Below are 26,175 nucleotides of genomic sequence, written 5' to 3'. Positions count from 1 at the left end.
GTGGGGGTGACAGGGATGATGGGGGATGATGAGGATGAGGGGGACAGATGATGGGAGATGACAGGGATGATGGTGACAGGGATGATGGGGATGACAGGGATGACGCAGACGATGAGGATGACGGGGACAACGGGATGATGGAGATGGACGATGGGGATGATGGGGGGTGACAGGGATGATGCAGATGATGGGGACAACAGGGGTAACAAGGATGATGGGAGCAATGGGGGTGACGCAGATGATGGTGGTGGGGACAATGGGGGTGACATGGATGATTCAGATGATGAGGATGAGAGGGATGATGGGACGATGGGGATAGGGACGATGGGGATGGGGACGATGGGGACAACAGGGGTGACAGGGATGATGCGAGATGATGGCGGATGATGGAAATGGTGGGACAATGGGGAGGGGGATGATGGGGATGGACAACGGTGACGATGGGGACGATGCTCACCTTGCACGTGGAGGAAGGCCCGCGCCGTGTGCTGCCCGGCGCTGCTGCGTGCCCGACAGGCGTAGTGCCCCTCGTCGGAGGGCTCGACAGCGCCGAAACGCAACGTCCCGCCCTGGACCACCGCCCGCGGCGGCAGCGCACCTGCGGGGACACGGCCCGGTGTCACCCCCGGTCACCTCGTCCCCAAGCCCGGTGCCGGTTTCCCCTCCATCCTTGGGGGGCACCTACCGAGCCACTCGAGGGTGGGCGGGGGGCTGCCGGTGACCACGCAGCGGAACTCGGCCGGCTGCCCCGGTGCCACGCTCAGCTGTGCCGGCTCCACGGCGGCAGTGGGGGCGGCGGCGGTGCCCGCTGCGGTGACACCCGGGGAGGGGGGGGGCTCAGGCCTCGCCGGCCCCCCCCCCCCCCCCCCCCCGTGGTGCTGGCCCCAGGCGGTGGGAAGCGGGGGCGCGGTGTGGCGCAGACGGTGGTGGGGTGCGCGGTGGAGCCCCGGCATGCAGCGGGTGGTGGGGGGGGAGTACGTGGACCCCCCCCCAGACTCCCCCAGGGGTGACTTACCCGGTCTGTGCCCCTCCATAAACTCAACGGGTCCATAAAACATCTGAGTCTTCGAGGGGGCTGCAAGAGGGCGCGGGTCTCAGGAGAGCGTGCCCATCACCCCGGCGTCAGGGCACCAAGTGAGAGCCTCTCCCTGGCATCTGGGCGCTGAACGTGCCCATCACCCCGGAGTCTGGGCACCCAGTGAGAGCCTCTCCCTGGCATCTGGGCGCTGAATGTGCCCATCACCCCGGCGTCTGGGCACCCACCACCCCAGCATCTGGGAGGCAAGCGTGCCCATCGCCCCGGCATCTGGGCAGCCCGTGTGCCCATCACCCTGGTGTCTTGGGCACCCACCACCCCCATCAGCCCAGCGCTCGGTGGCAAGCACGCCTGTCGCCCTGGCGCCTGGGTGGCAAACCTGCCCATCTCCCTGGCGTCTGGGCACCGAGCGTGCCCATCTCCCTGGCATCTGGGTGGTGCCTGTGTCCATCACCTCGGAGTCTGAGCACCAAGCACACCCCTCACCCCGGCATCTGGGCACTGAACCTGCCCATCACCCTGGTGTCTGGGTACCCCCCACCCTGGCATCTGGGTGACAAGTGTGCCCATCACCCCGGCGTCTGGGCACTGAGCACACCCGTCTCCCCAGCAGCCAGGCGGTGAGCGTGCCCATCATCTTGGAGTCTGAGCACCGAGCACACCCATCACCCTGGCGCCTGGGCACCCAATGTGCCCATCACCCTGGTGGCTGGGTGCCCACCACCCCATCATCTGGGCGGCGAGTGTGCCCATCGCCCTGGCGTCTGGGCACCGAGCACCCCCATCACCCCAGCATCTGGGTGGCGAGCGTGCCCATCACCTCCCAGTCCGTGCACTGAGCACGCCCATCCCCCTGGCATCTGGGCACCAAATGTGCCCATCACACTGGTGTCTGGGCACCGAGCATGCCCATCACCCCAGCATCCGGGTGGCGAGCGTGCCCGTCACCTCCCAGTCTGAGCTCAAAGCACACCCATCACCCTGGCGCCTGGGCGTCCAATGTGCCCATCACCCTGGTGCCTAGGTGGCCACCCCACCATCTGGGCACCGAACGTGCCCATCGCCCTGGTGTCTGGGCACGGAGTGCGCCCATCACCCCAGCATCCGGGTAGCGAGCGTGCCCATCACCTCGCAGTCCGAGCACGAAGCACACCCATCACCCTGGCATCTGGGCATCGAATGTGCCCATCACCCTGGTGGCTGGGTGCCCACCACCCCACCATCTGGGCAGCGAGTGTGCCCATCGCCCTGGTGTCCGGACACCGAGCACCCCCATCACCCCAGCATCTGGGTGGTAAGCGTGCCCATCACCTCGCAGTTCGTGCACTGAGCACGCCCATCACCCTGGCGTCTGGGCACCATATGTGCCCATCACACTGGTGTCTGGGCACCGAGCATGCCCATCACCCCAGCATCCGGGTGGCGAGCATGCCCGTCACCTCCCAGTCTGAGCTCAAAGCACACCCATCACCCTGGCGCCTGGGCACCAAATGTGCCCATCACACTGGTGTCTGGGCACCGAGCACCCACATCACCCCAGCATCTGGGTGGCGGGCGTGCCCATCACCTCCCAGTCTGAGCACCGAGCACACCCATCACCCTGGCGCCTGGGCACCAAGTGTGCCCATCACCCTGGTGGCTGGGTGCCCACCACCCCACCATCTGGGCTGCGAGTGTGCCCATCTCCCTGGCATGTGGGCACCGAGCACCCCCATCACCCCAGCATCTGGGTGGCAAGTGTGCCATCACCTCGCAGTCCGAGCATGAAGCACGCCCATCCCCCTGGCGTCTGGGCACCGAATGTGCCCATGACCCTGGTGGCTGGGTGCCCACCACCCCACCATCTGGGTGGCAAGTGTGCCCATCACCTCCCAGTCTGACCACTGAGCACACCCATCCCCCTGGCGCCTGGGCACCCAATGTGCCCATCACACTGGTGTCTAGGTGGCCACCCCACCATCTGGGCACCGAACGTGCCCATCGCCCTGGTGTCTGGGCACGGAGTGCGCCCATCACCCCAGCATCCGGGTGGCGAGCGTGCCCATCACCTCGCAGTCCGAGCACCGAGCACGCCCGTCCCCCTGGCGCCTGGGCGCCCAATGTGCCCATCACCCCAGCGTCTGGGCGCCGAACCTGCCCGTCCCCCTGGTGTACGGGCCCCCCCCCGCCACCAACCCCCGGCGCCCGCCGGCTCACCCTGCACGTAGAGCGTGGCCGTGCCCTCGTCCATGTCCAACATGTTGGAGCCGGTGCAGACGTAGACGCCGGCGTCCTCGGGCCGCACGCTGCGCAGGGTGAGGATGCCGTTGAAGTCCACGGCGCCGGCGGGCAGCGTGCCGTGGTTCTGCCGCGTCCACACCAGGGTGTAGGCGGGCGACTGGCGGGGAGAGAGAGGGGGAGGCCTGAGGCCACGGGGATGGGCACCCGGAGTGGGGGGAGGAGGGGGGGGGTGCGCTGCACGTCTGTGTGGGCACCCACCGGCGAGAGGTGGGGCACCCAGGGGGGGTCCCTGTGTCCCGGAGAGGGACGTGGGCACCCAGGGGTGGGGTGGGGGGGGACATATGGGCTGGATGGGCACCCAGGGGTGTCCCCATGCCCTGCATGTCCCTATGGGCCCCCAAGAATGTCCTCGTGCCCTGCATGTCCCTATGGCCACCCATGTGCCCTGCATGGCCCCATGGGCCCCCAAGGATGTCCCCATGCCCTGCATGTCCCCGTGGCCACCCAGGGGTGTCCCCATGCCCTGCACGTCCCCATGGCCACCCAGGGGTGTCCGTGTGCCCTGCATGTCCCTATTGCCATCCAGGGGTGTCCCTCTGCTCTGTGGGACCAGGTGGGCACCCAGGGGTGTCCCCGTGCACCCTGCATGTCCCTATGGGCCCCCAAAGATGTCCTCGTGCCCTCCATGTCCCCATGGGCACCCAGGGGTGTCCCCATGCCCTGCATGTCCCCATGGCAGCCCATGTGCCCTGCGTGTCCCCATGGGCACCCAGGGGTGCCCTCGTGCCAAGCATGTCCCTATTGCCATCCAGGGGTGTCCCCGTGCACCCTGCATGTCCCCATGGGCCCCCAAGGATGTCCCCAAGCCCTGCATGGCCCCATGGCCACCCAGGGGTGTCCCCATGCCCTGCCTGTCCCTACGGGCCCCCAAGAATGTCCTCGTGCCCTGCATGGCCCCATGGGCACCCAGGGCTGTCTCTGTGCACCCTGCATGTCCCTGTGGGCACCCAAGGGTGTCTGTGTGCCCTGGATGTCCCCCCGGGCACCCAGGGGTGCCCGCATGCCCCCCACCGTGCCGTGTCCCCCCCCCTCACCTTGCTCTTGGCGGTGCAGACGAAGGTGACGTCAGCCCCGGGCTTCACCCGCTGCACCCGCTTCTCCTCCACGGTGACGGTGATGGGTTTGCCGGGGGTCTCTGCGCCCAGAGAGGGGGAGAGCTGAGCCCCGCTCCTCCCCTCCGTCCCCACGCGCACGTGTACGTGTGTGTGTCCCCCTCCCCACCTCGGTGACAACGACCCACCGGTGACGATGACCTCGGCGCGGCTGGCGTTGCTGTGCCGAAGGTTGCGGCAGGAGCAGACGTAGACGCCGGCTTCGGAGGGCTGGATGCTGGCGAAGTGCAGCTCCTCGCCTGGGGAGGGGACAGGAGGGTGACACCCCACGCCCCCCCCCCCCCCAACACACACCTTGGGGACACCCCGGTCCCCTCCCCGAGCCACCCAATACCTTGTCGCCGGCTCTGGGCGCCCTCGGGGAGGGGTCGCCCGTCTTCTCGCGCCCAGTGGTAGTAGAAGGGGGGGTCGCCGCTGGCCTGGCACCGCAGGGTGACGGCGCTGCCCTGGGCCACCGTGGTGCGCGGCGGGTGGACGCGGACGGCCAGCGGCACCGGGGGGCCCGCGGGGACGCACGCCTGCCCCCGCACCGTGGGGTCGCCTGCGTAGCCGGGGGCGCAGCTGCAGGGGGGGGTGATAAAAAAGGGGGGACTACGTATTGGGGTGGGTATATGGGGCTGGGGGAGAGTGGGGGGGGGAGAGTGGGGTGCAGATTGCGGGGGGGAGTGCATTGGGGTGCATAAATTGGGGTGGGTGTAGCGGGGTGAGCGTATCGGGGTGCATATTGGGGGGGGTGAGCCGGCAGGGTGGGTATATTGGGGGGGGAGAGCGGGGTGAGAATATCGGGGTGCACAGAGCGGGGCGGGGGGGGGGGATAGCGGGGTGCATATTTTGGGGTGAGCCATCAGGGTGGGTATATCAGGGTGAGGGTAGCGGGGTGGGTACGGCGGGGTGAGCATTTCTGGGGTGCGGATATGGGGGGGGGGGAGCCCAGTGGGGTGCATAAATTGGGGTGGAGATAGCGGGGTGAACCCCTGGGGGGGAATATATCGGGGTGAGAATATCGGGGTGGGTATATCGGGGTGAGCACGTCGGGGTGGGTATATCGGGGTGAGTATATCAAGGTGGGTATATCGGGGTGAGAATATCGGGGTGGGTATATCGGGGTGAGCACATCGGGTTGCGTATATCGGGGTGGGTATATTGGGGTGAACACGTCGGGGTGGGTATATTGGGGTGAGTACATCGGGGTACGTATATGGGAGTGAGAATATCGAGGTGGGTATATCAAGGTGGGTATATCAGGGTGGGTATATCGGGGTGAGCACATCGGATTGCATATATCGGGGTGGGTATATTGGGGTGAGTATATCGGGGTGAACACGTCGGGATGGGTATATCGGGGTGAGAATATCGGGGTGGGTATATCAGGGTGGGCACGTCGGGGTGAGTATATCGGGGTGAGAATATCAGGGTGGGTGCGTCGGGGTGAGTATATCGGGGTGGGTATATTGGGGTGAGTACATCGGGGTACGTATATCGGGGTGAGAATATCGAGGTGGGTATATCGGGGTGAGCACATCAGGTTGTGTATATCGGGGTGGGTATATCGGGGTGAGTACGTCGGGGTGGGTATATCGGGGTGAGAATATTGGGGTGAGAATATCGGGGTGGGAATATTGGGGTGAACATGTCGGGGTGAGCATATCGGGGTGGGTATATGGGGGTGAGTATATCGGGGTGAGCACGTCGGGGTGGGCATATGGGGGTGAGTACGTCGGGGTGAGCACGTCAGGGTGAGTATATTGGGGTGAGCACGTCGGGGTGAGTATATCGGGGTGGGTATATTGGGGTGAGAATATTGGGGTGAGCACGTCGGGGTGGGTATATTGGGGTGAGTATGTCGGGGTGAGCACGTCGGGGTGGGTATATCGGGGCGAGCCCATCAGGGAAGGTGTGTCGGGGTGAGAACACCGGGGCGAGTATATCGAGGTGGGTGTATCGGGGTGAGAACATCAGGGTGACTAGACCAGGGTGGGGGTTATACGGGTGAGAACGGCGGGGTGGGTATATGGAGGGGGGGTGGGTATAGAGGGGTGAGTGCTTTGGGATGGGTATGGCGGGGTGAGCACGTCAGGGTGAGCGCATCGGGGCGGGTATAGGGGGGGTGGGTATAGGGGGGCGAGCACATTGGGGTGGGTATAGCGGGGTAGGTATAGGGGAGTGAGGACATCGGGGTGGGTAGAGCGGGATGAACACGTCGGGGTGAGCCCGCAGGGGCGGGTATATGGGGGGTGGGTATATGGGGGTGAGCACACGGGGGCGGGTATGTTGGGGTTGGGTATATGGGGGTGAGTATATCAGGGTGAGCATGTTGGGGTGGGTACATGGGGGTGGGTATATGGGGGTGAGCACATCGGGGCGGGTACGTTGGGGTGCGTATAGGGGGGTGAGCACACGGGGGTGGGTATATCGGGGTGAGCACATGGGGGCGGGTATATGGGGGCAAGAGTTTTGGGATGGGTATAGCGGGGTGAGCACGTCAGGGTGAGTGCATCGGGGCGGGTATAGGGGGGGTGGGTATAGGGGGGCGAGCACATCGGGGTGGGTATAGTGGGATGAACACGTCAGGGTGAGCCCGCGGGGGTGGGTATATGGGGGTGGGTATATGGGGGTGAGTATTTCGGGGTGAGCACGTTGGGGTGGGTACTTGGGGGTGGGTATATGGGGGTGAGCACATCGGGGCAGGTACATAGGGGTGGGTATAGGGGGGATGGGTATCGGGGGGTGAGCACACGGGGGTGGGTATATTGGGGTGAGCACATGGGGGTGAGCACATGGGGGCGGGTATATGGGGGTGGGTACATCAGGGTGGGTATATCGGGGTGAGCACGTTGGGGTGGGTATATCGGGTGAGCACATCAGGGTGAGCACATGGGGGCGGGTATGTTGGGGTGGGTATATCGGGGTGAGCACTTTGCGATGGGTATATGGGGGTGGGTATATCGAGGTGGGTATATGGAGGTCAGCACGTCAGGGTGAGCACATCGGGGCGGGTACGTTGGGGTGGGTATATGGGGGTGAGCATGTTGGGGTGGGTATATTGGGGTGAGCACGTCAGGGTGGGCACACGGGGGCGGGTGTATGGGGGTGGGTATATGGGGGTGAGCACACAGGGGCAGGTATATGGGGGTGGGTGTATCGGGGCAGGTCTATGGGGGTGGGTATATGGGGGCGGGTATATCGGGGCGGGTATATCGGGGTGAGCCCATCAAGGTGGGTACATCAGGGTGGGTGAATGGGGGTGAGCCCGTTGCGGTGGGTATATAGGGGTGGGTATATGGGAGGTGGGTATATCAGGGTGGGTATATAGGGGTGGGTATATGGGGGGTGGGTACTCGGGGGTGCCGGCTGCCCCGCCGCAGCCCTCACCGCTCGCAGTACTGCCCGGCGTAGCCCGGCTCGCAGGCGGTGCAGCGGTACCCGCCACCTCCCAAACTCTCGCAGGTCCTGGAGAACCTGCAGGGACAGAGCGAAGTGGGGGGGCGTGTCCCCCTCCCCGGCACATCACCCCCTTCCAACCCCCCCACCCCCCCAACCTCGGCACTCACTGGTTTTCGGGGTACGGGAGGGGACAGGCGCAGGGCTGGCAGTCTTCGGGGGTCCCGGCGGTGGCGTCCCCATAGAAACCGGGGGCACATTGGTCACAGAAATCCCCCGCCGTGTTGTGCAAGCAGCCCTGCGGGGGCGGGGGGAGAAGAAATATTTGGGGGTGTACGGTTGGGATGAGACCCCCATCCCCCCCCCCCAAAAAAAAAAAAAAACCCTGCTGAATATAAAGACTCACGGAGCAGACGCCGCTCTCGGGGTGGCAGCTCTCCGAATGCCCGTTGCACTCGCAGAGCTCGCAGTGCCCCAGGTACAGGCCCCCCCCGGTGCGGGTGTAACCGGGGGCACAATCCTGCCAGCGGGAGAATAATCCAGAGCGGGGGGGGTTCGGTGTTGTGACACACACCCCCCCCGCCGCTCCCCCCCCCGCCACTTCCATCCCCAAATATCCCTGGGAAGGGCAGGGAGGGATGATGCCGGGGGCTCACCTGGCAGGACAGCCCGTGGTACCCGGGGGGGCAGCGGCATTCCTCCACCTCGGGGGCCGGGGGGAGGCCGGGCTGGGGGGGCACGGCCGTATCCATGGTGACATCGGCGATGCCGGACGCGGCCGTGCTGGTGGAGTAGGTGGCGCGGATGAGGATCTCATCCAGGTCGGCCAAAGCCATCAGGAGATGCTCCCGCGTCGCCGGTTGTCCGTCCGGCCGCTGCCAGTATTGCTGTGGATGGGGTGGGGGTGGGGGGGGTGTCAAGGGGACGCATACCGGCTTGGGACATCGCGGGGACAAGGGACATCGGGGACAAAAGCCACCCACCCCCTCCTACCTCCCGAAAAATGATCTCGAAGGCCTGGGGGGTGCGCGGGGACAGGTCGGGCTGGTATGCCACCAGCGTGATGTCGTTGCCCTGGGGATACGGGGTGGTCAGGGGGGGTCCCAGTGCCACCCTGTGTCGTCCCCCCGCTTCCCGCCACCCCTCTGTCCCCGCCGTACCGTGATCTGGATGTCGGCATCGGGCAGGGGGGCTCCCTGCCCCCCCGGGGTGTAGGTCAGGGTGTAGCGGAGGCGCCCGCCGTAGGAGCCCACCTGCCCGGGGAGAGGGGGCGGGGGGGTGGGATGGAGAAGGGGATGGGAATAGGATGGGGTGGGATGGGGATGAGTGGGATGGGGATGGGGTGGGATGGGATGGGATGGGAATTGGGATGGGGAGGGGATTGGGAGGGGATGGGATGGGGATGGGGTGGGATGGGGAGGGGATGGGATGGGGAGGGATGGGAATTGGGATGGGGAGGGATGGGAATAGGATGAGGTGGGATGGGGATGGGGATGAGTGGTATGGGGATGGGATGGGAATTGGGATGGGGAGGGGATTGGGAGGGGATGGGATGGGGATGGGGATGGGGTGGGATGGGGAGGGATGGGAATAGGATGAGGTGGGATGGGGATGGGGATGAGTGGTATGGGGATGGGATGGGAATTGGGATGGGGAGGGGATTGGGAGGGGATGGGATGGGGTGGGATGGGGAGGGGATTGGGAGGGGATTGGGATGGGCATGGGGATTGGGATGGGGATGGGATGGGGATGGGGAGGGGATGGGATGGGGTGGGGAGGGGAAGGGGATGGGGATTGGGATGGGGATGGGTGGGATGGGAATGGGGATGGGGAGGGGATGTGGAAGGGGATGGGACGGGGAGGGGATGGGGAGGGGATGGGGAGGGATGGGATGGGGTTTGGGATGGGGATGGGATGGGGAGGGGATTGGGAGGGGATGGGATGGGGATGCGGTGCAATGGAGATTGGGATGGGATGGGGAAGCGGATTGGGAGGGGATGGGGATTGGGAGGGGATGGGGATGGAAATGGGTACAGAATGGAGATGGGTACGGAATAGGAATGGGTATGGAATGGGTATGTGGACAGGGACAGGGATGGGGATGGGATGCGGATGCAGACAGGGAAAGGGAAGAAGAGGATGGGATGGGATGGGAACAGGATGCGGATGTGATGGGATGAGGATGGGATGGATGTGGAATGGGGATGGGGACAGGATTGGGATGGCAATGGGATGCAAAAGGGGATGAAGATGGGATGGGGAAGGGGACAGGGAAAACAAAGGAAGAGGATGGGGATGGGACAGGGATTGGGATGGGGAAGGGGATGGGGGTGGGAGAGAGATGGGGACAGAGACGGGGAACGGGGAAGGGACGGGATAGGGCAAGTGAAAGGGAAGAGGATGGGGATGGGATAGATGGGATAGGGATTGGGATGGGGAAGGGAGAAGGAAGGGGATGGGGATGGGGAAGGGAGAAGGAAGGGGATGGGGATGGGGAAGAGGATGGAGTTGGGATGGGAGAAGGAAAAAAAAGGAAAGAGGAAAAAGGAAAGAGGCGGGAGATGGGTGAGGCTGCGCCCACCTCCCCCTCTGACAGAGCCGTGGGGCGAGCACCCATGGGTGCCCCATGGGGGTGGGGGGAGCACCCCCTTACCTTGTCCCCCTGGTAGGGGGGCGGCAGCTGCCAGTAGTAGGAGTCGGGGGGCAGCTCCCCGAATCGGTCGTAGGTCAAGCGGGGTTGGGGGGTGCCCGGCTCCAGCCTGAAGCCGGCGCCCACCCGGGTGCTGCGTTGCCGGTTGACCAGGGCGAATCCCTGGGGATTACCGGGAGCGAAGGGCGTCCGGACCTACGGCATGGGGAGATGGGTTAGCAGGCTTGGGGACAACCGGGGACAGCGGTGGAGGGGTGGGGGGGGGGACACACACGACACTCACGGTGCCGCGGGCGTAGGCGGTGCTGGCGCAGTGCTGGACGATGCCCATGCAGAAGCAGGGCAGGCAGCCGGCCGGCTCGCCGGCGCTCAGGTGGAAATGGTGGGGACGGCAGGTGGCACAGCTGGGACCCTCCACGTTGGACTGGAAGGTGACGGAGGGGTGGGTGACGTCGCCCTGTCACCCCGTCACCCCCTCCAGGCTCGGTGGGGTGGGGGGGACAGGGCTCACCTTGCAGCGGCACTGCCCGTCGGCGCCGCAGCCCTCGCCGACGCTGCCGCGCGGGTCACACTGGCACTGCCCGCCGGGGACGCCCGGCTCTGCGGGACGGGGGGGGCGACGAAACAGCTGTTAGGCAGGACACCCCCCACCCCACCCCCCCGCCAGTGCCACCACAGGGGACACCGCCCCGTCCCCTCCCCGCGGCGCTCACCTCGGCATGGCTCTCCCCGCAGCGGGTCCCCCACGTACCCGGGCGAGCACCTAAAGTTGGGGGCGGGTGGGGGGGGGGGGGGGACGACACAGCAAAAAAAGGTCAATGAGGGGGGAGGGTGGTGGGGGGTTGCACCCCAAAAAACGCCACTCGCCCACCCCACAGCCCCCTGGCACCTCTCGCAGAGGCGGCCGCTGTGTCCCGGGGCGCAGGCGCTGCAGGTGGGCTGCCCGTCCGTGTCCTCGAAGCAGCTCTTGGTCACCCTGCGGAGGGGACAAGGGGACGGGTGAGCCCCCGTTGGTGTCCCCAGGGACGTGGCAGAAGCCTGAGGCGGGGGGGGAGCACCTACTGGGTGTCACCGTGGGGTCCGTGGCAGGGACAGGGCTGGCAGTCAGCCGGGGTGCCCCGGGTGGCATCACCGTAGTAGCCAGGTTGGCACTTGTCACATTGGTCACCCTCCGTGTGATCCCGGCAGCCCTGCAAAGGAGGGGGGATGACGATGGTGGCACCGCCGTGGTGGGGGGGGGGGGTCCCCGAGGTGTCCCCACTGTCACCAGCTCACCTGGCAGACGCCGGTCTCGGGGTGGCACTCGCTGGCGTGGCCGTGACACTGGCATGGCTCGCAGGTGCCCAGGTAGAGCCCGGTGGTGCTACGGGTGTAGCCAGTGTCACAGTCCTATGGAGGGGGACACGGGGACAAACAGGGTGGGCCACCGCTCGGTGTCCCCAGGGCTGGGGTGAGGGGACAGCGAGGGTCTCACCTGGCAGGAGGCACCGCGGTAGCCGGCGGGGCAGGTACAGTCCTCCACCTCCAGTGCCGGCGGGCGGCCGGTGGCGTGTGGCACCGCCACGTCCAGGCTGACATCGGCCAGTCTGCGGGGCGAGAGGGGATGTCCCCACCGCCCTGCCCGTGTCCCCATGTCCCCAACGCCTCTCCCCGGGTCCCCCGTACCTGGTCTCCTCTGGTTGATCCGAGTAGGACGCCCGGATCATGAAGAGGTCGATGTCGGCCAAAGCCATCAGGAGATGCTCGCGGGTGGCATCGCGCCCATCCGCCCGGCGCCAGGCGCGCTGCGGGCACAAGCGGGGGGTGACCGCCATGTCCCCGACCAGCGCTGGCATCGGCGGGGGGAAGGTACCCGCCCGTCCTCACCTCGCGGAAGGGCACGGTGACGGTGGTGGGGACGCCGGAGGGGAAGGTGGCATCGGAGAAGTGCTCCAGGAGGATGCCGTTGCCCTGCAGCAGGACGTCGGGCTGGCGCAGCAATGCTTGGGCGCCCGCCGGTGCCCGGTGTGTCACCGTGTACCGCAGCTCACCGCCGTACGATGTCACCTGCGGGGCGGGACACGGTGAGGCTCAGCTCGGGGACTTCCACCTTTGTCCCCCAGCCGTCCCCGGCGCTGGCACCTTGTCCCCGGCGAAGGGCGCAGGCAGCACCCAGTAGTAGACGTCGGGGGGCAGCGGCTGGAAGGCGGCGAAGAGCAGCTCCCGCGGGGAGGCGAAGCGGGCGCCGTCGCCCACCGTCTGCGTGCCGGCCAGGTTGGCCAGACTCAGCGGCGGCGTCTCCTCGGCCGTCAGGAGGACCTGGAAGGGGAGCGGGAAGGAAGGGGCTTGGTGGTGGGCAAGGCACGGCACGGCACAACACCGCACAGCATGGCACGGCAAGGCATGGCATGGCATAACATGGCACTACATGGCATGGCACGGCACAACATGGCATGGCACAACGTGGCGTGGCACAACGTGGCACGACATGGCAAGACACGGCACAACATTGCATAGCAGGGCACAACATGGCATGGCACGGCATGGCACAGCATGACGTGGCACGGCATTACACGGCACAGCATGGCATGGCACAATACAACATAGCACTACGTGGCACAACACGGCACGGCATGCCATAACATGGCATATCATGGCATGGCATGGCACAACATGGCACGGCACACCATAGCATGGCACAATGTGGCACGACATGCCATAGTGTGGCACGGCACGGCAAGGCACAGCATGGAATAACGTGGCATATAATGGCATGGCATGGCTTGACATCACACAGTATGGGACGGCATGGCACGACATGGTATGGCATGGCACAGCACGGCACAACGTGGCACGGCATGACGCTACATGGCCTCACAAGGCACTACATGGCACAGCATGGCATGGCATGGCACAGCACAACAGCACTACATGGCACAGCGTGGCACGGGACAGCGTGGCAAGACGCGACACAACATTCCATGGCATGGCACAAGATGGCGCAGCATGGCACAACATGGCACAGCATGGCATGGCATGGCATGGCATGGCACAGCACAACATAGCACTACCTGGCACAACATGGCATGGCACAAAATGGCACGGCGTGCCCTAACACGGCATATCATGGCATGGCACAACATTACATGGCACAGCATGGTATGGCATGACACAACATAGCACTGCATGGCACCACACGGCACGGCATGCTGTACCATAGCACGTAATGGCATGGCATGGCACAACATGGTATGGCATGCCACAGAATGGCACGGCACAGCAAGGCACAGCACGGAATAACATGGAATACTATGGCATGGTGCGGCGTGACATCACATAGTATGGGACGGCATGGCACGGCATGGCACTACATGGTGTGGCATGTTGCAGCACGGCATGGCATGGCACGGCATGATGGTACATGGCATCACAAGGCACTGCATGGCACAGCATGGCATGACACGGCACGTCACGGATAGCACTACGTGGCACAGCATGGCAAGACACGGCACAGCATTTCATAGCATGGCACAACATGGCACAGCATGGCATAACGTGGCATGTAATGGCATGGCATAGCACAGCATGGCACAGCATGGCAAGACATGGCAAGACATGGCACAACATTGCATAGCATGGCACAACATGGCACAGCATGGCACAACACAGCATGGCAAGACATGGCACGACATGGCACAACACGGCATGGCACAACACAGCATGGCAAGACATGGCACGACATGGCACAACACGGCATGGCACAACACAGCTTGGCAAGACATGGCACGACATGGCACGACATGGCACAACACGGCATGGCACAACATGGCACGGCAAGACATGGTAAGACATGGCACAACATGGCATATCATGGCATGGCACGGCACAACGTAGCACGTCGTGCCGTGGCATAGCACAACATAGCACTACCTGGCACAACGTGGCATGGCGCAACATGTATGGCACGCCGTAACATGGCATATAATGGCGTGGCACGGCACGGCACCACATGGCATGGTATTACATGGCACAGCACAGCATGGCACGGCACAACATAGCACTACGTGGCACGGTATGCCATAACGTGGCATGTAACAGTATAGCATGGCATGACATGGCAAGGCACGGCATGGAATAACGTGTGGCCTATAACGACATGGCACGGCACGCCACAGCACGCCGTACCATAGTATGGCGCGGCACAGCGAGGCACGGCACGGAATAACACGGCACGGCACGACACGGCGTGGCTTGACATGACATAGCACACGGGACGGCACGGCCCGCCGTGGCATGGCCTGGCACAACACAGCACTAATGCGGCACCCCACGGGGCGGCACGCCACAACGCGGCACATAACGGCGTAGCGTGGCATGACGGGGCGTGACGCGGCCCGCCGCGGCGCGGGTACCTGGTGTCGGCTCCAGGCGGAGCTGGCGCAGTGCCGCGAGACGCCCATGCAGAAGCACTGCAGGCAGCCCTCGGGGTTGGCCGCGCTCAGGTGGAAGGTGCCGGCGGCGCAGGCGTCGCACAGCCGCCCCCGCACGTTGGGCTGCGGAGGGGGACGGGGGAAGGGGGGGTGCCGTGGGTGGGGGTGCCCGGGGGGGGAAGGGTGGGCACAGCTGGGTGCTGGGAGAGTGGGAAAGGGGGTGCCGGGGTGGGGAGGGGGGGCGTTGGGGGGCGGAAATGGGGCTGGGGGGAGGGACTGGGTGCCTTGGAGCGGGGAGGTGGGATGGGTGCTATGGAGGATTGGACTGGGTGCCATGGGGGGGGTCAGACTGGGTGCTGGAGGGGGTTGGAATGGGTGCCGGGGGTGGGGGGGTTGGCCTGGGTACCCCTGAGACAGGACTGGGTGCCATGGGGGGGGGGGACGGACACGGAGGGTCAGACTGGGTGCCATGGGAATTTGGACTGGGTGCTGGGGTGGGGGGGAGGGTCAGACTGGGTACCCCTGGGGTGGGACTGGGTGCTATCGGGGGGGTCAGAAGAGGTGCTATGGGGGGTCAGAGTGGGTGCCTCAGGGATCAGACTGGGTGCCATGGGGGGGCTGGAATGGGTGCTGGGGGGGATCGGACTGCGTACCCCCGAGATGGGACTGGGTGCCGTGGGGGGGTCAGAATAGGTGCTATGGGGGGTTGGACTGGGTGCTGGAGGGGGTTGGAATGGGTGCTGGGGGCAGGGGTGGAATAGGTGCTGGGGGGGGGGTCAGACCGGGTGCCATAGCGGGGGGTTGGACTGGGTGCTGGGTGGGGGGGTGGTGTCAGACTGGGTACCCCCGAGATGGGACTGGGTGCCGTGGGGGGGGTCAGAATAGGTGCTATGGGGGGGTCAGAGTGGGTGCCCCAAAGATCCCACTGGGAGCCATAGGGGATCCCACTGGGTTCCCCAGGGATGGGACTGGGTGCTACGGGGCAGGGGGGGTGTCACGCTGGGTGCCTCGGGGATCGCACTGGGTGCTGTGGGGGACAGCAGCCCCCAGCCCCCCCCTCCCCACGCCCTGGCCCGCACCTTGCAGTGGCACGTGCCGCCGGCCGCGTCCTTGCCCCCGCGGGCGTCGCACTTGACGAGCTCCTGGCCTGCGGGCAGCGAGGGTGAGGGTGGGGGGCACCCATGGGTGAAAGGAGGCGGGGGGGGGACGGACGGGACACCCCACAACCAGCACCCACCACTCACCGATCGGGACGCACTTGCCGCCCGGCTGGATGGGGTCTCCCTCGTAGCCCGGGGCGCACCTACGGGGATGGGGGGGGGGGGGAGGTGATGGGGGGGGGTGTCTCGGGTTTTGGCGGGGGGCGGGGGGGGGCGGTGGGGAAGGGGGGAGGTTTATAGGGACCCCCCCCACCCACCTCTCGCAGCGGCGGCCGGCGTAACCGGGTGCGCAGGCGTCGCAGGTGGCTTGGCCGTCCGTGTCCAAAAAGCACGACTCCGAAAACCTGCGGGCGACGCCGGTGGGGGGTGGGACACGGTGGTGACGTCCCGGGGCGGCGACAGCTGGGGAGGGGAGGGGGCGACTCCCCCTGGGGTCGGCACCCACCTGCGAGACGGCTCGGTGTAGGGACAGGGACAAGGGTGACAGGCGGTGGCCGTGCCCTTGGTGGCGTCGCCGAAGAAGCCGGGTTTGCACTTCTCGCACTGGGGACCCTCCGTGTTGTGCTGGCAGTTCTGGGGGGGGTGGGACGGGGGACACAGACACACGTGGCACGGGGGGGGTGGTGACACCGAGCCACCTCCCCATCCCCTTGTCACCCCCCGTTCCTTACCAGGCAGTGCCCGAAAACGGGGTCGCAGGTGCTGGAGTGGCCGTGGCAGCCGCAGCCGGAGCACGTCCCCAGGTAGGGTCCTCTCGTCACCCGCTCGAAGCGGGTGGCACATCGCTGGCACGACAGCCCCGCGTAGCCCACAGGGCACCTGGGGACACGGCAGTGTGACGGCGGCGGGGCAGCGGTGGTGTGACACCGAGCCCCGCGACCTCGTTACCGGCACTCACCTGCATTCCTCGACATCCCCGGCTGGCCCCAGGCCGGTGTCACCGGGGCTGGTGACGTCCATGGCCACGTCGCTGAGCCCCACACTGGCCATGCGCCCGTCGTACACCGCCCGGATGAAGATACCCTCCAGCCCCTGCAGCACCAGCAGCAGCAGCTCCCGGCTCACCGGGGCACCCTCCTCGTCCTCCCAGTGGTCCTGCGGGGATGGTGACACCCGTGTCACCCCAGGGCGATGCCAGCATTGGCATCACCCATCCGCCATCACCACCATCAACCACCTGCCACCGCCAGCATCACCCGCTCTTCACCACCAGCATCACCCACCCATCGCCGGTATCACCCACCTGCCACCACCGGCATTACTCAGCCATCACCACCGGCATCACCCCACCACCACCACCATCACCCACCTCTCACCAGCAGCATCACCCACCCCCCACCAACACCAGCATCACCCATCAGCCACCAACCACCACCAGCATCACTGCCATCACCCACCCATCACCACCAGCACGCACCACCATCACCCCCCCACACCACTGCCATCAACCACCCACCACCATCAACCACCCACCACCACCAGCATCACCCTACCTCCACCACCACTGCCATCACCCTCCCACCACCACCACCATCGACCACCCACCTCCACTCTCACCACCATCACCCAACCACCACCACCATCACCGCATCACCTCCACCCCCACTACCATCACCATCCCACCACCATCAACCACCCACCACCATCACCATCACCCTCCCACCATCACCACCATCAACCACCCCCCTCCATCCTCACCCACCCACCCACCCATCACCAGCATCACCCACCCCGCCCCCACTGGCATTACTCATCCGTCATCACCACCATCACCCTCCCATCACCACCACCATCAACCACCCACCTCTACGCCAATTACCATCACTGTCCCACCACCATCAACCACCCACCACCATCACCCACCCACCACCATCACCCTTCTACCGCCATCACCATCAACCACCCACCTCCACACTCACCACCGTCACCCTCCCACCACCACCATCAACCCCCCCCCACCACCACTGCCATCACCCCCCCACCACCACCACTGCCATCACCCCACCACCACCACCAGCATCACCCTTCCACCACCACCACCACCACCCTTCCACCACCACCACCATCAACCACCTGCCTCCACCCCCATTACCATCACCGTCCCACCACCATCACCCTTCTACCACCACCACCCCCCTCACTGCCATCATCCACCCCGCCACCACTGGCATTACTCATTCATCATCACCACCCTCACCCTCCCACCACCACCACCACCATCAACCACCCACTGCCATCACCCTTCGACCACCACTGCCATCACCCTTCCACCTCCACCACCATCACCCTTTGACCACTATCATCACGCTTCCACCTCCACCACCGTCATCACCCTTCCACCTGCACCACCATCACCCTTTGACCACCACCACCACCCTTCCACCTCCACCACCATCATCACCCTTCCACCTCCACCACCATCACCCGCCGACCACCACCACCATCACCCTTCCACCTCCACCACCACCATCACCCTTCCACCTCCACCACCACCATCACCCTTCCACCTCCACCACCATCACCCTTCCACCACCGCCACCATCACCCTTCCACCACCGCCACCATTGCCATCACCCCGCTGCCACCACCACCCCCTGCCCCGCGCCCACCCACCTCAGTGAAGGGCACGTGCCGTCGGTTGAGGACATCGGGCTGAGTGGCCCCGGCGCGCGCCCGCAGCTGCCGCCCGTGGCCCCGCAGCACCACATCGGGGTGGGTGGTGGGCTCGGAGGGGCCCCGCCCCAGCCGGTACCGCACCCCATAACTCAGCGCCCCCCCGTAGGCATCCACCTGCCAACACCAACGGGCTGTCAGTGCTGTGCCACCAGCGTCCCCAGCCCCGTCCCCACCCCGGCGTCACCTCGCCCCCGAGGAAGGCAGCCGGCAGCGGCCATGCCACCAGCGTCCCCAGCCCTGTCCCCACCCCAGCGTCACCTTGTCCCCAAGGAAGGTGGCTGGCAGCGCCCAGAAGGCGTCAAGGGCCAGGAAACGGCGGGAGAGATCCAGGAGCTGGAATTCCTCGACACCCACGTCCACGTGGAGCTGGGTGGCCGAGAGCGCCGGTGGGGACGGCGCCGCCGGCACCGTCACGTTGACGCCTGTTGGGAAGATGCTCAGCCCCTGGTGTGTCCCTTGTCCCCAACCCTCGTCCCCACCCCTCGTCCCCACCACTCACCCTTGAAGTCGTCGGGGCGGTCGAAGCGGAGGTGGAGGCGGTGGCGGTGCCGGGCGGTGGCGCGGCAGGCGGTGGTGACGCCGAAGCAGAAGCAGGGCAGGCAGCGGGATGTCCCCGTCACCTGGAAGTGGCCCTCGGGGCACGGCCCTGCGGGAGACAGTGGGTGGGTGATGACGCCGTGGTGGGGGTGGGGGGCGGGATGGGGAGGGGAGGGCGGTGGGGGGGGGACACTCACCGGGACGGGTGACGGTGAGGATGCTGTCGGGGATGCCGAAGACCATGCCGAGGGTGTTGATGGCCTCGCAGGTGTAGGCGCCTTGGTCGGCTTCTTTCACGTCCCGGATGGTCAGCGTGCCCTGCCCGGCCTCGCTCACGATCGACACCCTGCGCGGCACGTTTGGCACCCGCAGCACGGCACACCCGGAGCCCGGGACACCCGGTGCCCATTGCACCTCGAGCCCGGGACACCCGGAGCCCCTCACACCCAGAGCCCGGGACACCCAGAGCCCAGAGCCCAGGACACCCCGAGCCCAGGACACCCGGAGCCCGGGACACCCAGAGCACGGAGCCCGGGACACCCAGTGCCTGTTGCACCCGGAGCCCAGCACCCAGAACCCCTCACACCCGGTTCCCGTTGAACCGAGTGCCCGGCACCCGGAGCATGGCACACCTAGAGCCTGGGACACCCGGTGCCCGACACCCGGAGCCCGGCACACCTGGAGCCCATCGAACCCGGAGCCCAGCACACCGGGAGAGGGGCACAGCCCACTGCACGCCCTGCTTATGCCGAGGCCACGCCCCCCCGTTCAAGCCCCGCCCCCTCATGCAAGCCCCGCCCACCACACCACTCCCTGGCTGTTAGCCCCGCCCCCGTGCCGGGAGCCATGCCCCCAAAGCCACGCCCCCAAGTATAAGCCCCTCCCCCGCAGCCCTCCCCAGCCACAAGCCCCGCCCACCACCAGAGACTCCGCCCCAAACACAAGCCCCTCCCCATCACAAGCCCCACCCCCTTCCTCAAGCCCCGCCCCCCTCCGGCCAGCTCCCCTTGCGCCCATTGGCCACCCCCCGAGACCGCACCCCCTTAGGCCCCGCCCCTCTGAGACCACACCCCCTCAGCCCCCTCCCCCGAGGCCACACACCCCCTTAGACCCTGCCCCCCAGACCACACCCTCTTAGGCCCCGCCCACCACACCGCTTGGACCCCGCCCCAGACCACACCCCCTTAGGCCCCCCCAAACCACACCCTTTTAGACCCTGCCCCTCTGAGACCACACCCCGTTATGCCCCGCCCCTCTGCGACCACACACCTCTTTAGGCCCCGCCCTGCGACCACACCCTGTTAGCCCCACCCCTCTGAGACCACGCCCCCTTAGATCCCGCCCCCACCTGTGGCTGCTGGGGGTGTGTCCCCAGTTGAGGCGCCAGGTGATGATGGGGGTGGGGACGCCGGTGGCCACGCAGGTGAAGGTGACGGTCTGCCCCGGCACCGCCCGCACCGACTCCCGCGGCAGCGTCACTACCTGCGGGGGCACTGCCACCGCCACCACCACCGTCACCACCGGGCACGCGACGCCAGCACCGCGCACCACCCCCACCCCCCGCCCTATTCCCCCCGCCCTGGGGACAGGGACACCAGTGTCACACCCAGGACCCAACCGTGGCACTGGGACCCCAGCGTGGCACCGCTTGGGGACAGGGTGACCAGCATCAGGACCCCAGAGTGGCACCACCTGGGGACAGGGTCACCAGCACGGGGTCCCCAGCCTGGCTTGGGGACAGGGTCACCAGTGTGGCGCCCAGCACCGCACCGTGGCACTGGGACCCCAGCATGGCTCTGCTTGGGGACATGGTCACCAGCAGAGTGTCCCCAGCCCAGATTGGGCACTGGGTCCCCAGCATGGTGCAGCTTGGGGACAGGGCCACCAGCACTGGGTCCCCAAGATGGCACTGCCTGGGGACAGGGTCACCAGCGTGGCACCCAGCACCATGCCATGACACCAGGACCCCCGCATGGCACCGCTTGGGGACAGGGCCACCAGCACCGGGTCCCCAAGATGGCACCGCCTGGGGACAGGGTCACCAGTGTGGCACCCAGCACCACGTCATGACACCAGGACCCCCGCATGGCACCGCTTGGGGACAGGGTCACCAGCACTGGGTCCCCAGGATGGCACCACCTGGGGACAGGGTCACAGGTATGGCGGCCAACACCATGCCATGACACCAGGACCCCAGCGTGGCGCAGCTTGGGGACAGAGTCACCAGCACCAGGTTTCCAGTCTGGCTTGGGGACAAAGTCACCAGCACCACACTGTCGCACCAGGTCCCCACTGTGTCACTGCTTGGGGACAGAGTCACCAGCACGGGGTCCCCAGCCTGGCACTGGGACAGGGACACCAGGGCGGCACCCATCACCATGCCATGGCGCTGTGTCCTCAGCGTGGCGCAGCTTGGGGACAGGGCCACCAGCATCAGGTCCCCAGCCTGGCTTGGGGACAGGGTCACCACCCCCACACTGTGGCCACCAGGACCCCAGCACGTGCCATGGCACAGGGTCCCCAGGCACAGTGTCCCCAGCCTGGTGCCACAGCACAAGGGCCCTGGACGCAGTGTCCCCAACATGTGCCACGCACGGGGTCCCGGGGCACAGTGTCCCCGGTGTGGTGCCATGGTACGGGGGTCCCTGGTCACGGTGTCCCCAGCATGGTGCCATGGCGCAGTGTCCCTAGGCACACTGTCACTGGGTGCAGTGTCCCCAACGCGTGCCATGCATGGGATCCCCGGTCACAGTGTCCCCAGCCTGGTGCCACGGCAGAGGGTCCCTGGGCGCAGTGTCCCCAGCCTGGTGCCACGGCAGACGGTCCCTGGGTGCAGTGTCCCCAGCCTAGTGCCATGCACGAGGTCCCCAGTCGCAGTGTCCCCAGCCCCATGCCATGACAGAGGGTCCCCGGTTGCAGTGTCCCCAGCCTGGTGCTGTGGCAGACTGTCCCTGGGTGCAGTGTCCCCAACATGTGCCATGCATGGTGTCCCTCGGCAGTGTCCCCAACATGTGCCATGGCAGACGGTCCCCGAGTGCAGTGTCCCCAACATGTGCCATGGCAGAGGGTCCCTGGTCACAGTGTCCCCAGCCTAGTGCCATGCACGGGGTCCCCGGTCGCAGTGTCCCCAGCCTGCTGCCATGGCAGACGGTCCCTGAGTGCAGTGTCCCCAACATGTACCATGCATGGGGTCCCTGGGTGCAGTGTCCCCAGCCCCATGCCATGGCAGTAGGTCCCTGGGCACAGTGTCCCCAACATGTGCCATGGCACAGGGTCCCCGGTCACAGTGTCCCCAGCCTAGTGCCATGCACGGGGTCCCCAGGCACAGTGTCCCCAGCCCCATGCCATGGCAGAGGGTCCCTGGCTGCAGTGTCCCCAACATGTGCCATGGCACAGGGTCCCCAGTCACAGTGTCCCCAGCCTAGTGCCATGCACGGGGTCCCCAGGCACAGTGTCCCCAGCCCAGTGCCATGGCAGAGGGTCCCCGGTCACGGTGTCCCCAACATGTGCCACGGCAGACGGTCACTGGGTGCAGCGTCCCCAACGTGCCATGGCACAGGTTCCTCACCCCATCCCCGGGTCACCACGTCCCCAAGGCCTGGCAGAGGTGTCCCCTGCCCTGGCAGAGGTGTCCCCTTGGTGTCGGTGTCACTCACCGCAGCCGACCTCGTCGGAGCGGTCGGGGCAGTCGGGCTCGCGGTCGCACTGGTAGCTGGCGTGGATGCAGCTCCCGCTGGCCACGCACCGGAACTCCGCCGGCCCGCAGGCCGCCCCGGGGGCCTTGGTGGCTGCAAGCGGGGTGACGGTGACACACGTCAACGGGGAGAGCGTGTCACACCCCTTACCCCCCCCCCCTCCCTCCTCTCCGGACCTTGGCGCGCGCGGGCGCCTGTCCCCAACCCCGGCGGCGGCCGGACTCACGGCAATCGCTCTCGTCGGAGCCGTCGCCGCAGTCGTTCTCGCCGTCGCAGCGCCACAACTTGAGGGCGCAGTGCCCGTTGCGGCACTTGAATTCGTTGGGTTCGCAGGGCGAGGGGGTGCCTGGGTGATATGGGTGACGGGGGGGGGTCAGCACCCATAGGGTGCCCCCCCCTGCCACGCGCACACGCAACACCCCCCCCCCCTCTTTCCTGACCCGGCCGCGTCACCGCAGACTCACCGCAGGCTTCCTCGTCGCTGCCGTCGGCGCAGTCGCGCTCGCCGTCGCAGAGGTAGTCGCGGGGGACGCAGCGCCCGTCGGCGCAGGGGGCTTCGCCCGCGGGGCACCCGCCGGGGAGGGCAAGGGGGGGTTTGGGGGGCCGCGGGGTGAGGGGCCGGCGCGGCGGCGGGGTGGCGGGGGCGGCGGTGCTCAGCGGGCGGGTGGTGGCGGGGCGGGCGGTGCTGGGGGGCGTCCGCGGCGAGGGGTCTGCGGGGAACGAAATGGGGGGGGGGGGGGGCGGGTTATGGGGGGAAATGGGGGTGCGGGGGGCATATGGGGGGAAATGGGGGTGCGAAGGAGATATGGGGGGGCTTTATGGGGGGAAATGGGGGTGCAGGGGGGATATGAGGGGGCTTTATGGGAGGAAATGGGGGTGCAGTGGGGGGGAAATGGGGGTGCGGGGGGATATGGGGGGGTTATGTGGGGGAAATGGGGGTGCAGTGGGGGGGTTATGGGGGGAAATGGGGGTTCGGGGGCATATGGGGGGGTTTTATGGGAGGAAATGGGGGTGCAGTGGGGGGGAAATGGGGGTGCGGGGGGGATATGGGGGGGCTTTATGGGGGGAAATGGGGGCGCAGTGCGTGCTTATGGGGGGAAATGGGGATGCGGGGAGGATATGGGGGGGGTTTTGCGGGGGAAATGGGGGTGCAGGGGGGATATGGGGGTTATAGGGGAAATGGGGGTGCAGTGGGGGGGTATGGGGGGGTTATGTCGGGGGGGGTTTATGGGGGGAACGGGAGCGCGGTGGGGGGGTTATGGGGGGACACGGGGGTGCAGGGGGGATATGGGGTGGTTATGGAGGGGTTATGGAGAGAAAGGGGGCACGGCGGGGGGGTTATGGGGTAAACGGGGGTGCAGGGGGGATTCCGGGGGGGCTTTATGGCATGGGGGGGGGGTCCTCACCGCAGCCGTCCTCGTCGGAGGCGTCGCGGCAGTCGGGGCGGCGGTCGCAGCGGTACTCGCCGGCCACGCACTCGCCGCTGCCGCAGGCGAACTCCAGGGGGGTGCAGGCGCGAGGGTGGGGGGTCACTGGTTGGGGGGGGGGGGGGGGGGGGGGGTTGAGCAGCACAATCAGGGTGACGCACACCGCCCCCCCCCCCGCCCCCCCCCCACCTCCAATTGCCACCCACCGCGAATTTAATGGCAGGGGGGAGGCGCGATGCTCCGTTACGTGGGACAAGGCGATGGGATGGGGTGATCTGAGCCCCCCCACACACACCCCAAAACCCTTCGGACCACCATCCCCCCCCCACCCCCCCCCCCCCCCAAAAATGCTCACCGGCCCCCAGGCGCCGGAACTGGAAGCCGAGGGGGGAGGTGAGGTAGGAGGCGATGGAGCCGGCGGCCAGCAGGTCCCGCAGGACCCCCCCCAGCTGCCCCTCGTCCCCGTTCCCCTCCGAGCCCACGTCCAGCTCCACGAAGACGTCGCCTTCCACCTCCCTGGGGGGTGAGGGGGGGGGGTCAGCACCCCCAAACCTCCCCACTGCCCCCCCCCAAACCTCCCATCACTCCCCAATGCCCCCCGACCCGCCCCCGCACCCCAAAACCCCCCGTATCCCCCCAAACCTCCCTATCACCCCCAATCCCCCCATCCCCCTTTTGCCCCCCGACCCGTCCCCGCACCCCAAACCCCCCCCCGGGCCCCCCCAAACCTCCCCATCACCCCCTGACACCCCCAACACCCCCTGCACCCCAAAACCCCCTATATCCCCCCCAAACCTCCCCATCACCCCCCCATCCCCCCAATTCCCCCTGCACCCCCAACCCCCCCATGGCCCCCCCAATCGTCCCATCACCCCCAATCCCCCCAACCCCCTGCACCCCAAAACCCCCCTATAACCCCAAGGCCCCCAACCCCCCCTGCACCCCCAAACCTCCCCCTCACCCCCAAGGCCCCCAAGTCCCCCTGCACCCCCAAACCCCCCAAACCCCCCCACTGCCCCCCCAAACCTCCCTATCAGCCCCTGCACCCCAAAACCCCCCTACACCCCCAAGGCCCCCAAGTCCCCCTGTGCCCCCAAACCCCCCCAAACCTCCCCACTGCCCCCCCAAACCTCCCATCGCCCCCCAACGCCCCCTCCCCCTTTACCCCCGATCCCCCCCCCCGCACCCCAAAACCCCCCCACTGCCCCCCCAAACCTCCCCATCAGCCCCTGCACCCCAAAACCCACCTATACCCACAAGGCCCCCAATTCCCCCTGCGCCCTGAAAACCCCCCGTGCCCCCCCAAACCTCCCCTCACCCCTTCTCCCCCCCCCTCCCCCCGGCCCCCCCCAACTCCCCCCCCCCCCCAGCTCACTTGATGAAGACCACGCTGACCACCTGCTCCCCGGGCACCTTGTAATACTCCGACTCCAGCTGGACGGGGGGGGGGAAGCAGAAAATGGGGGGGTCAGGGTGCTCCCTTGGGTCCCCCACCACCCCCCCGGCCCCGTAACCTCCCCCCCCCCCCCACCTCACCGTATCCACCACGGCTTCCGAAATCTCCCGAAATTCCTCGGATTCGGGGTCCTCCAGCTGCCGGCTGTAGTCGATGCTGCGGGTGAAGTTCACCAGCGCCCGGAAATAAACTGGGGGGGGGGGGGGGCGGTAAAAAATGCGGGGGGGGGATGTCAAAAATTGGGGGGGGGGGAGTGTGACATCTGCACCACCACCACCACCCCCCCCAAAAAAATACCCGCCCGTCACCCCCATCCAGCTGCGACCCACCCCCCCCTTCCACCTGTGTCCCCCAGT

The 26,175-nt window shown here is 66.8% G+C and overlaps 1 protein-coding gene across 2 annotated transcripts in view; it reads right to left on the bottom strand.

Moving 5' to 3' along the window:
• The window catches only part of HSPG2 (heparan sulfate proteoglycan 2), a 65,337-nt gene that overhangs the window by 28,153 nt on the left and 11,009 nt on the right, over positions 1-26,175 (bottom strand). For both annotated transcript variants that reach the window (XM_074560514.1, XM_074560515.1), the window contains 43 exons: positions 25,900-26,009; positions 25,739-25,797; positions 24,719-24,879; positions 24,343-24,468; positions 23,401-23,646; positions 23,163-23,282; positions 22,898-23,029; positions 20,590-20,734; positions 19,439-19,587; positions 19,204-19,350; positions 18,963-19,126; positions 18,642-18,818; positions 16,927-17,123; positions 16,700-16,847; positions 16,474-16,601; positions 16,286-16,372; positions 16,113-16,171; positions 15,948-16,015; positions 14,851-14,991; positions 12,581-12,757; positions 12,326-12,505; positions 12,125-12,243; positions 11,934-12,045; positions 11,735-11,848; positions 11,522-11,649; positions 11,349-11,435; positions 11,173-11,222; positions 10,971-11,059; positions 10,743-10,883; positions 10,463-10,654; positions 8,970-9,062; positions 8,803-8,883; positions 8,466-8,696; positions 8,216-8,329; positions 7,980-8,107; positions 7,801-7,887; positions 4,763-4,989; positions 4,557-4,667; positions 4,351-4,451; positions 3,233-3,413; positions 1,016-1,075; positions 686-808; positions 458-598 (listed from right to left, as the gene is read on the bottom strand). In XM_074560514.1, coding sequence (XP_074416615.1) covers positions 458-598; positions 686-808; positions 1,016-1,075; positions 3,233-3,413; positions 4,351-4,451; positions 4,557-4,667; positions 4,763-4,989; positions 7,801-7,887; positions 7,980-8,107; positions 8,216-8,329; positions 8,466-8,696; positions 8,803-8,883; positions 8,970-9,062; positions 10,463-10,654; positions 10,743-10,883; positions 10,971-11,059; positions 11,173-11,222; positions 11,349-11,435; positions 11,522-11,649; positions 11,735-11,848; positions 11,934-12,045; positions 12,125-12,243; positions 12,326-12,505; positions 12,581-12,757; positions 14,851-14,991; positions 15,948-16,015; positions 16,113-16,171; positions 16,286-16,372; positions 16,474-16,601; positions 16,700-16,847; positions 16,927-17,123; positions 18,642-18,818; positions 18,963-19,126; positions 19,204-19,350; positions 19,439-19,587; positions 20,590-20,734; positions 22,898-23,029; positions 23,163-23,282; positions 23,401-23,646; positions 24,343-24,468; positions 24,719-24,879; positions 25,739-25,797; positions 25,900-26,009 — 5,631 coding nt within the window. The remainder of the gene's footprint in view (positions 1-457; positions 599-685; positions 809-1,015; positions 1,076-3,232; positions 3,414-4,350; positions 4,452-4,556; positions 4,668-4,762; positions 4,990-7,800; positions 7,888-7,979; positions 8,108-8,215; positions 8,330-8,465; positions 8,697-8,802; positions 8,884-8,969; positions 9,063-10,462; positions 10,655-10,742; positions 10,884-10,970; positions 11,060-11,172; positions 11,223-11,348; positions 11,436-11,521; positions 11,650-11,734; positions 11,849-11,933; positions 12,046-12,124; positions 12,244-12,325; positions 12,506-12,580; positions 12,758-14,850; positions 14,992-15,947; positions 16,016-16,112; positions 16,172-16,285; positions 16,373-16,473; positions 16,602-16,699; positions 16,848-16,926; positions 17,124-18,641; positions 18,819-18,962; positions 19,127-19,203; positions 19,351-19,438; positions 19,588-20,589; positions 20,735-22,897; positions 23,030-23,162; positions 23,283-23,400; positions 23,647-24,342; positions 24,469-24,718; positions 24,880-25,738; positions 25,798-25,899; positions 26,010-26,175) is intronic.

The sequence above is a fragment of the Larus michahellis genome, chromosome 16, assembly GCF_964199755.1.
Source record: "Larus michahellis chromosome 16, bLarMic1.1, whole genome shotgun sequence".
In the NCBI taxonomy this organism is placed as follows: domain Eukaryota; kingdom Metazoa; phylum Chordata; class Aves; order Charadriiformes; family Laridae; genus Larus; species Larus michahellis.
This window is presented reverse-complemented; position numbering and strand designations above follow the sequence as displayed.